The sequence below is a fragment of the Solanum pennellii genome, chromosome 7 (assembly GCF_001406875.1).
Source record: "Solanum pennellii chromosome 7, SPENNV200".
Taxonomy (NCBI): domain Eukaryota; kingdom Viridiplantae; phylum Streptophyta; class Magnoliopsida; order Solanales; family Solanaceae; genus Solanum; species Solanum pennellii.
Window position 1 is genome coordinate 70,136,693 of NC_028643.1, and position 11,580 is coordinate 70,148,272.

Here is an 11,580-nt window from a genome sequence, read left to right on the forward strand (position 1 = left end):
GTGAGGGGGCTGGTGTGGGGGTGGGTTGGGGAGAGAGTCGATGGTAGGGGTGAAAAACTGAAATTTTGAAGTTCAAAATAATTTTTAAAAATAAACTTTAATTTTTTTTGGAAGCGTGAGGTGGAGGTCGAGAGTTGAAATATTAATAGGGACCCATATATGAAAGTAGGAGTGTACAAAATCGAATCGAAAACCAAATCAACCGCAAACCGAAAAAAATCTGACTAGTGATTTGATTTGACTTGGTTTGGTGTTGGATAAAAAACCGACTATATTTGGATTGGTTTGGTTTCAATTAAAAAAAACAACCTGAGACCAAACCAACCCGACATTATATATATAATTTTAAAATTTTATTTTATACGTAAAATACTTACTTTGATATAATTTTTAAATATCTCTTATACTTTTTCATAGTTTTAATCTTTTAATATATTTATTTCATGTTTGGAAATTAGAATTCTTAATGATCTAATAAAGATTATAATTCAAACATGGTTGTAATTATAATAAAGTTTAAATAGAAATCAAATTAATACTAATGCAAAAAGAAAATCAGTTCAACACTAAGAATGATAATTATATTGAATATTTGTTTTTTAGATTTTACATAGATTTAGATAATTAAAATATAGGGCAACTTTCATATATAGCAAACACAATTTATATTTGTATGCTATAGCCAAGTTTGCATAATTACGCTCCATAGCAAACATACATGTGCATAATTCGAAATTGTATAAAACGAGAAAGAGAGAAATTATATACAATTTGAATTTGTATAAAACGAGAAAGAGAGAAAGGCAAAAGAAATTGTTTATATAAGTGTATATTGGGAATATGTATATAAATGAAAAATAGAACTCATTGTAGTTTATATACATATGCCTATTGGTGTTGTTTTGAGTTGAATAAGTATATGAAACTGTTGTCTATTTTTTCAAATTTGTTTATTTATACAGTGAAGGTTCGTCTTTAGTTTGGATGTATGATTACGTGTGTATACATTATACAAACAGATTAATTTATGTATGTGTATAAGTTTGTGCAATTGTATATGTCTAAATGATCATTATACAAAAAGTATCCTTATAAAAAAAACAATGCACAAAATTGTATCAAATGTAAATATTTATATTGTATATACAGAGAAACTGTTGTGACACTACTAATACAATAACTATTAATGTATTAGTGAAATTGTATTTTATAATTTTAAAAAATTGTGTATAATTAAAATTTATATCAGTGGAAACTATATATAATATTTTAAGAAAATTCTGATTTGGGGAGAAATTTTAGGAGAAATTGAAAGAAATTGGGAGAGTAAAAATAGCTAATGAATTTGTATAAAAATAGAGCATGGGCCCCAATCAATTTTAAAAAATTGATTTAGGGAGAGATTTTAGGAAAAATTGAAAGAAAATGGAAAAGAGAAGATAGGAAATGGATTTGTATAAAAATAAATCATCCGCTTTTTTTTAGATTCGTGGATCCCAATCAAATTGGCAAAATATGTGCAACATTTGCTGCGCAATACAAATAAATTAAATAGTAGCTATAGGATTTATTTTGATTTAAATGTTTGCTATTATGTACAATTTTTCCTAAAATATATAATCTAATTTTACTTTCTTTTAATATTTAGTCATGTAACTAATACTTACTAAACTTATTTTAGCATGATTTAGTACTTTAAATTATGATCAATTTTATTATGACTTATTAATTTGCAATATTTGTTTTAAGCGATTCTATTATTATTTTTTGGTTAGATATTTTAGTGTCATTAATCATATCATATTTTTTGTTATTTTCTTGAGAAATAACTTAGATAGTTGCATTTTGGTAGGACTAAAGAAATATTTGAAGTACAAGTAAATTATATGTTTGTATGAATACTTTATTGGAAAAACCCAAAAAATCCAAAAAAAAAAACCCGAAGAAACCCCAAAAAAACCCGAAGTTGAAACTCGAGTTTTATTGTTTTGGTTTATAAGTTCAAAAATCTGAGACAAATGGTTTGGTTTGATATTTGTAAAACCCGAACTAACCCAGTCATGTAAACCCCTATATGAAAGTTTTGAAAATTCGCTTCTAAAACTTGGTAACAGAAGGTTTTTTGAAAATTTGGAGAAAACTTGCAATACCCATATTTGACTCGTAGTTTATCCATAATATACCATATTTTAATGGATAAAATATGGGTATAATCCCAAATATTACCCATATTTGAAATCACTCTTTCAACCCATATTTGAAGGGCTATTTGGGCGGGTCAATGAAAAATGGGCTTAAATTGTCAGCACTAATCTTGTGTAATCTCACAAAGTGAGGTTTGAGAAGAGTAGAGTGTACGCAAATCTTATTTTCACCTCTAAGGGTGGAAAGACTACTTTTGATGTAATGGAAGTACAACAAACAACATATAGCCTCACATCATAACCAATATAGTCTCACAAAGCGGTGTCTCAAAAGAATAAAGTATACACAAATCTTGTCTTTATCAACAACAACAATATACCAGTATAGTTTAACAAAGTAGGGTCTGGGAGGGTAGAGTGTACACAGATCTCATCTTTATCAAGAACAACAATATAACTAGTATAACCTAACAAAGTGAGGTCTGAGGAGGATAAAGTGTGTACAGATCTTATCTTTACCTCAGAAGTGGAGGGGCTACTTCTGTTATAATGGAAGTACAACAAACAATAGATAGTAATAAAATATTACGATAATCGGGGTAGAAATCAACAAATGATGAAAGATAAGAAACTACAAAAACAATACTATGATTACTAATATATACAAACACAATCATACCTTTTTATCAATATAGTCAGCCCAAAATCTGGCTTGGGATCTATCATATGAGTCAGAAGGAGGTAAGGGATATTTGTGATGCCAAACTTGATCAATGTACTCAAGAATGATAAGAGACTCACAAATGGGCTTGCCATTATGAATCAAAACAGGAATTTTTTTATAAACAGAGTTCATCTCTTGAAGCAAAGGACTTTTATCAAATATATTTCGGAAAAGGGCCTAAAATACCCTTGAAGTATTGAAAATGGTACAAAATTACCCTTCATCCACCTATTGGCTCCAAAATGTCCTTTTCATCCACCTATTGGCTCCAAAATACCCTTATCATCCACCTATTGGCTCCAAAATATCCCACTTTTTTAATTGTTTTAAAATTAAACTCTTTAAATATTTTTTAAAATACTTGACGTTCAACTATTGGGTATAATTTAATTTATTAATATAATTTATAAATCAACCCACTACCCACTAATTACTAACTAAATCTCACCCAATTAATAATTCAATTATAATATCAAAATCATCATAAACACTACTAAAATACGATGAAATTATAGATTCCTGAAAATAACATTGAAAATTATTCGAGTCCGAATCGAAACCCCAATTAAATTTAGGTTGAGCCGCTTATTTAGGAGGACACTTTCTTTCAAGATTGAATGAGAAATTTATGATTAAAGGTAAAGAAGTAATACATCCCGAATTAATTCATGCATTTTTTTTAAAATATAATTTTATAAATATTTATTATTTATTTTAACACCTTTAATATATTACTTTAAAAAAAAGTTACCTATGAAGTAACATCACATAATTGAGATGTAAGAATAATTAAGATAAATATAGTCAGACTTTTAAGTTTATCGATAATTTTATTTAGACTCTTGAATGTATGATAATTTACTTCTCTAGATATTTTCGCCTCAAATTTTTAAAAACACTCAATTGGTAGTAGCTAATCTGTTGTTACATTAATAATGTGACGGATTTATTAATTTAGAAGGGTTTAATTAGTAATGGGTGGTAGTGGATTGATTTATAAATTATATTAATAAGTTAAATTATAACAAATAGTTGAGCGCCACGTATTTAAAAAAATATTTAAATAATTTAAATATAAAACCGTTAAATAAGTGGTCAATTTTGAACCAAAAGGTGGATGACAAGGGTATTTTGGACCCAATAGGTGGGTGAGAAGGGTATTTTGGAGCCAATAGGTGGATGGAGGGTAATTTTGTACCATTTCCAATACTTTAAGGGTATTTTAGGCCCTTTTCCGAATATATTTTCCTCTTTCCCTTCATATTCAATCCCTTGTAATGCCAATGCAATTCTTACCCTCATACCAAAAAAACTTGGCCAGAAATCCAGTAAAACCAAATTATTGGTGTCTTCCATTTTTTAAAAATGAATAGTTAAGTTGGATTATGAATGAAATCACAAAATACTTTGCTACTACTATTTATACACTATCCAAGAGAAAAACCTATTTTTTTTATTCTGATAAAATACACTTATCGTCATTATTTGGACACTCAGAACGTTGAATAAAATCACAGCAAGCCAATTTGGAATATATTTTTCCACTAGAATAACTCTATGTAGGAAGAGTGTGGAACTAGAATTTCTAAATATTAATTTTGATCAAGTCAAAATTGTATCTGGATTATATTTTCTCCGTTGCTTTTTATATGACATCTTTAGTATAAATAGTTGGTTCATAATATTTATTATTTTCTCAGTTTTTAATTACTTGTCTACTTTTGAATGAACACAACTATTAAGAAATCAATAATTGACATAACGAGTTTACCAATTTACCCCTATTAATTATGAAGTGGATGAATTAAGAACTTAATATTTTCAAGAAATTTCAACTTTCTCAAATTAATTAATTGAGCATATAATAGATAAAAAAAATTGTCCTTTCTTGATTTGTCAAAATGAACAAGTAATTAGGGATAACTAAAAAAAAATGTGGACAAGTAATTAGGGACAAAGAGAGTATTTCATAAAATCAATGTATAAATTATAATATTTTCCTATTTTACCTTTATGAGTTACTCTCTCACTGTCCGCTTTTATTTTTCATGGTTTCCTTTTATAGACTTAAACGATAAAAACTTTGATTAACATTTTATGATGTATTTTTTCATCATATTAACATGTAAAAAATTGCAATTTATACTACTCTTTGTATAGTTTTTTAAATATCTAAATTTTTTGTTTAAAATATTAAATTAATATAATTTAATTTAACTTTGAAAATCAGGAAAAACGCAACATGACAAATAAAAGTGGATAGAGGAAGTATTAGCCTTAAAAATATATATTTGACCAATATAGAAAAACTAAATGAATAATTCATATTAATTGGTCAAATTAATCAAAATAAATTAATTTATATTCATTGACTGAAAAATTAACTTTAAAAAAAAAATACTTAATTTCTTATTGCACGTAAAATTAAAAATAATGACATGAATAAAAGGAAGGGATTACTTGTCTAAATAGATATTTTCACGAAATGACCAATTATTTATCCCTCCAATCATCTATGTTGCTCTTACGTCAAAATAGAAAAGATTTAAGCTTTATTTTTTGGGTTCGCCTGTATCTAATTATTTTTCTTTTTACCTAGCTGATTATTTGTTTGTGTTTATTGTCGGGGTTTGATATTAAAATGGGTACTTTTTGAATCTTAAAACATTAAAAAGATGATCTTCAAAGACACACAAAAAAGACACTTCATCTACAAATGAGTGAATTATAAATCTTTTGTTAATCTCGCTCACGTTGATTTTTATCTCTTTCTTCCTCGTGTGAAGCTATATCTCATTCTTCAACCATAAATATAGGTTATTCCCTTCACATTTTCTCTTTAATCTTCTACTCTTCATATTTTATATTTTGAATTTTGAAATTCGATAGTCATGTATCAACAATTCAGAAAGTCTATATATTCAGTTGAACCAAATGTTTTCAAATGCAAAGAGTACTTACTATAAAATGAAAATGTCAATGACTCCATGTTCAAAGGTAAAAGAAATAAGTTGTTCACTTCAAAATATTTGGTTATTCACTTAATTTCTTATTTATTTATTTCAAAAAAATGATGGATGCTACGATAAAAAAAACATGCTCATATATGAAACATAACCATTCTTTCACAGGTGAGGTTAGCCTCTTTCGACAGTGATACAATAACTTTACATATCAATATGAAATTTGTAGAAGATGAAAATCTTCTAAGGATGACATTACTAAAAGAATCTGAAGAAAAACAGAATAATCATGTTTGAGAACTTCTAGAGTCAACAACGCTAGATGTGTAGAAATAAAATAGACATTGCTCCAATTCACATGACAGAACAATATAATTTATGTTGGAAAATTGATCATAAGAGGAATTATTGTCACGTAGACCTTTTAGTAGTTTTTTACTATTTTTATAAGCAAATAAATAGTGAAACTCACTATGAAAAAGAATCTCTATGTTTTTTTTAAAACTTTTATTATTGAATATGATTCAAAACTATCTTTAAGATTCATGTAATATTGTAATATAAATTTAGATGAATTTGGAATTAACATAGACTTCAAATTATGATAGTTATAAATGACAAATTATCCATTTTGATGTATGTTTTTTTAGAGAGGATCTCTTTGAGTGTTTAGGATATAAAAGATATTTGTTTCGTTGCGGAACTAATTACTATTGTTTCCATTTTATTTTATGTTAGTTTGGTACTCAACGAATGTCATCTTAAAATAATTTATTTTAATTTAATTTTAAAAATATTTTAGTAGCTAATAAAAATGTTTCTTATTAGGCTATATATGAGATTCAAATTGACAAAAGATTTAAATATCAGTTTGACAAAAGATTGACCAAAAAATTTCAACCCAAATCAAATTACATAATTAAAAGGGTCGGACAGATTAAATGACACAATACTATCTACTCCCAAAATTATTACGTATTAAGAAATTTAATGCTGATAATTAAGTATCTCGTTATTTCTATTTGTTTTTGGATTGTGCAAACATCAAAAACATGAAAGATTTATCACAATATTTATATTAATTTAGTTTAGTCATAACTTTATATATAATTTAACAACAGTGAAGCCTCAGATAGTCGATCACACATCAATTATGTTCAGACGGTAATTCCAAATATTTATATAAAAATCATCATTGGCTTCAAAAGAAATAAATTAGAAAAGGAATGTAATCGCACGAAACGGCTCCGTGAAGGAATTGAAAAAATCCATACACAGATTCCTATCAGAATGCGAAACGTTGATTAAAACTTGTTGTTGGCCCAATCATAGCATCTTCGGTCATCGCATTTTGCTACCGTCGACGTGGCATCGGACCGATAAGATTATAAATAATTTTTAAAATGGATGAAACCTCAGAGACCCGTTACAAATCACACACACAACGGCGGAGCAGAGGCCACAGATCCCGACCATTGAGCGGAGACAGGAAGGAATCCGATCAACGGTGGATGGGAACGAGAGTGGAAACGGCGCCGCCGCTGCTGTTTAAAGTGTCATACGGCACTTCCTATTCCTGGGATGTCTTCCTCATCGGTGCAAAATAGTTACAAATTAAACAAACAAAATATTAAAAACAAAAGCAAACTAACAATTAATCAAAATTTCATGAAGAAACAGAGGAAGCCGTCGATGAATGAGGCTGGAGAGGTGAATATCAGTTTATATAGGCAAGTCCAGGTGTATGAAACCCTAATTCTGAAACACTGGACCCGATTTTTTTATTTTTCTAGGTAAGAATAAGCATAACGAGGGTAAAAATGTCATTTTAAAATTTATTAATCACGAACCCGAGCAAGGAATTAGCAATTGCTAGTATTTCATATCATAATTTGAAATCGTGATTTCAATTTCAAATCAGAAAAAAATCATATTTGAAATGAATAAATTGTTTGTACAATGTAAAATAATTATTGTTACGATTCGATTTTGAAAATTAAGAGTTTCAAAATAGATTTCGCAATTTTGATAATTTTTGTTAAGTTTTTTGAAAAAGTAATAATTTTGAGAGTTGTCACTTAACTATTTAAGAAAAATTAAGAAAATCATTAAAAAAAAAGAAAATTTTAAAAGAAAACATTTAAATATACCAGAGTCGGGTAAGAGATCAATTAATTCTCTAAGGAAGAGTTTAGGCATCTTAAAAAATTCGCTAACACACGATTGATCAATCGATTTTAAAAATTGGCTAATTTACAAAGAGAACTTAAATTACTTTTAAAAATCTTGTTGCAAACTTGAATGAAAATCTTCTGATACTTTTAAAAATCTCAAGAATAAATCCAACTTAACTTTACTCGAGTTTTGAACAATACAATTAATTCAAACTCACCAACATGGATCAAGGTACCTTGTTTAACAACTAAGAAACGATATAGAAAATCCTTAAGTCATTCATACAAAGTCTTAAGTTTTTTAAAAGACAACTCATTTATTTTAAGGAACTTAACAATTTTATCCTATTTAAAAATTTAAACTAAATAGTTAGTTAAAACTTATAAAAATGGATTCAAAGCTTTTCAATAATTATGAAAGAAAATGAAAGGTTCTCAAATTATTCTACAAAGTTTAAATTGTCCAAACCTAAAAATAAGTTTCGAAAACTTAAAGGAAACAAATAACAAAATAGAAGAATCATTCGAAAACCTCTAAACAATTCATCTTGGTTAATTAATCAACACCCACAAAAATAACCAAGTAAATAAACATAAAGAAAAAATAAGATAACTAAGAACTTTTAGCCCATAAATGGTCACTTCAGGGCCAAAAATAATGTCTTTTGCAGCTTTGATTTTAGGCCTTTTGACCTAAAATGTGCTATTCTCAGGCTTTGTAAGTCTAAGAAACGCTACTTTACTAGCCCTTTGAGGCTGCTGCACTTAGTGAACTTTTGAGAGTCCAAAATCATCAATATTCAGCCTTTACAAGGCTACTGCTCATCTGCTTCTAGTTACGGGTTTTAACCCAAATATTTGTTTCTCATTCCAGCTTTTTTTAGCCCCTTTTGCTGCTACCTTCTTGGGATTTTAACCCAATAACATGACTTCCCTTTCATGACTCTAAAGGAGGTTGACTCGAGAAGAGGGATATGCAAGAGAGGGGAGTCCAATTGCCAAGAAAAGAAAGGAAAAAAGACTAACAACAACATTAGGATGATATCAACTTAAGCTTAAGACTCTTAATGACATGTTTATCACTGCTGAAATTCTGTTAAACAATCAAATGTGATTATCTATCACTGTTTGGGGGAACAAACCGACATTAATATAAATTAAATTCAAAACAACTGAGAATGCCATATTTAAACATGCTCAAGAAACCTATTAACCATTAACTCGAGGAAAGAAGGTAAACAAAACAAAAATTTGGACGTGTCCGACTGAAATTTCAATAAGAACAATATAAAGAAGCTGTAAAGCAACACTTAAAGGTTTAAGATCTCTTGAAACCAAACTAACAACGCCAGTTCACGATTCACTAATCAAAATTAAATGCAACAACTACTTAAACAAGATAGTCAAACTTAGATACAAAGCAAGCTCAGCTCCGTTGAAAGCGATTAATTAGTAAGAGGATTTAAATCATATAAAAGCCAATAAGGAGGAAAGAACATGCTAACAACCTTCATGCTTAAAAATCAAACTAATTTAAAGATAAAAATATTGGCGAACCGTGATCTATACAAGAGAGAATCAACAGCTAATCCTAACACATAAACAGACTCAAGCTTATTTAACATTCATCATTTGGACAGAGGCATTTAAAGTTCATACCACCAACAAGATTTCACCTTGAAAACAACAAATCAGCAGCTACCTAACGTAGATGAGAAGAAAATCAAACTTAAATGTGTAATAAGAAACTGAAGCTTAAATGGATATAAAAAAAAAGAACTAAAGCAGCCCACAAGTTCAAGAGATTCAAGCTTACAAATGCAATACAAGATTAGTTTTAAGCTAAATAAATAAACGTTTTTTTAAAAACCGAAAACTAAAAAAGAAGGATTCACTGAGGAAAATGACAATTACTGGAACGTACTCAAAATCATACCAAAAAATGTCATTAGCATATCTTAAATTAAACAAATATCAACAACTATGAATAAACATGAGCAGAGCTACAATATCATGCCAAAGAAGAAAATATTAGAAAACAAATGAATATGTTTGAAGCAGTAGTTCTTAACAAAGAAATCAAACTAATACACTTGATATCTTAGATGCATAAACACGAAATTGAATGCTTGTCACTAAAGGAGAAAATGTAAGGCCTGGAACGAAGGTGAACATTAACCTTCATGACCAATTCAGACGAGTAACACAAATAGAAACCAAGAAGTTAGGAAGATTTATGACTATAACAATAAAACAGTAAGAACATAAGAAATATTATTGGCTATTAAAATATCAAAGCAAAGTCTAAACAAAGCCAACAACACATAAATGAAAAACAATCAAGCTGGGAATTCAACACAAGCAAAGCTAAGAAAAAGATTTTACCTGGTTCTAGGCAGCGAATTGTTGTGCGTATGTATGAGAATTAGAGAGTTGGGCCGGTTCTTGATGAACATATGGGCCAATTTTGGTCTCAAATTTGAGTTAAGTTAAAGATTAAAGATGGGTTAGATTTTGGAGTTTAAGAAATAGCCAAATTGAGTTAAATTAATAAATTTGACTAAAATCTAAATAAGATTAATTATCAAGCTTCTTAAATTTAACAAATTGAAATAATTAATTTAATCAAATCAATTAATTCAAAAATATTAACTATAATTTAAATTAAACTAATAAACAAAATATTTATGTAACAACAAAATCTTTTTGAAGTAATTTTCGAAATATTTATAAAATATACTAATTATATACAAAATTATTTAAAATATATATATATTACTTGAAAATTATAAAAAAAAAAGGTAAAAACTAATTAAAATAACTTAAAAACATATATACATATTTTTTGAATTTTATAAAGTCAATTAATTCAAATCGTTTTAGAATTTAAGAAAGTCGAAAGTTAATTCTATCATGGAGGATCAAAATTGGGTGTCAACAATATTAAAGAATAATTAGTTATTACTGTTGTTAACTAGTGGATCTTTATAAGTTTGTATATATTTGAATTTTATAAATCAAAAAATATTTATTTATAAAGAAATATATAGATATGTGATTTGTCAATGTGGCACTTTAGGATATTTCGATTTTTTGTTTATAAACTATCATTTAATTATTTGATAAGGTTATATAAAAATTGGACAAATTTGATAGCTTTCACAACATGTGTGGTTTGCATGTTTACGAGGAAAAAAAACCTACAACTTAAGAAATTCAAATTGCATATTCAACGAAAACTAGCATGAAAAGTGCCAATTCAGTAGATTTTATGAATTTTATTGATACTTTATATATTTATTGAGAAATTTACTGAACTCGTATACACCACACATATTGTGAAAACTATATTTATGTGAAAAAATTATAATTAACGGGTGTGTTTGGCATAAAGGAAAATATTTTTCAATTTTTTCATATTTAGTTGGGTCAAATATTTTGAAAAATGTTTTTCAACAACTCATTTTCGTCAAATTTAAGGATAATGACTTCCATTCAAAACGTAAGGAAAACATTTTTCAAACCTCTTTCAACCTCTCCCTACCCACCCCACCCTACTAGCCCCTACCAGCCCC

At 27.9% G+C, this 11,580-nt stretch overlaps 1 protein-coding gene and 3 non-coding genes across 4 annotated transcripts in view; all 4 read right to left on the reverse strand.

Annotated features, from left to right (window-relative positions):
• The window catches only part of LOC107025609 (probable glutathione S-transferase parA), a 5,016-nt gene extending 792 nt beyond the window's left edge, over nucleotides 1-4,224 (reverse strand). Inside the window, 2 exon segments of the mRNA XM_027918533.1 lie at nucleotides 2,824-3,016; nucleotides 4,097-4,224. Coding sequence (XP_027774334.1) covers nucleotides 2,824-3,016; nucleotides 4,097-4,224 — 321 coding nt within the window.
• Nucleotides 4,225-6,951: 2,727 nt separating this feature from the next.
• On the reverse strand, nucleotides 6,952-7,033 carry LOC114078119. The gene has a single exon (XR_003579662.1). It is a non-coding gene; the product is annotated as a small nucleolar RNA snoR77Y (small nucleolar RNA).
• A 22-nt stretch (nucleotides 7,034-7,055) lies between these two features.
• LOC114078132 lies at nucleotides 7,056-7,209 on the reverse strand. Its single transcript, XR_003579675.1, has one exon. It is a non-coding gene; the product is annotated as a small nucleolar RNA snoR2/U65 (small nucleolar RNA).
• Nucleotides 7,210-7,365: 156 nt separating this feature from the next.
• Nucleotides 7,366-7,430, reverse strand: LOC114078135. Its single transcript, XR_003579678.1, has one exon. It is a non-coding gene; the product is annotated as a small nucleolar RNA U49 (small nucleolar RNA).
• Between the last annotated feature and the right edge of the window lie 4,150 nt (nucleotides 7,431-11,580).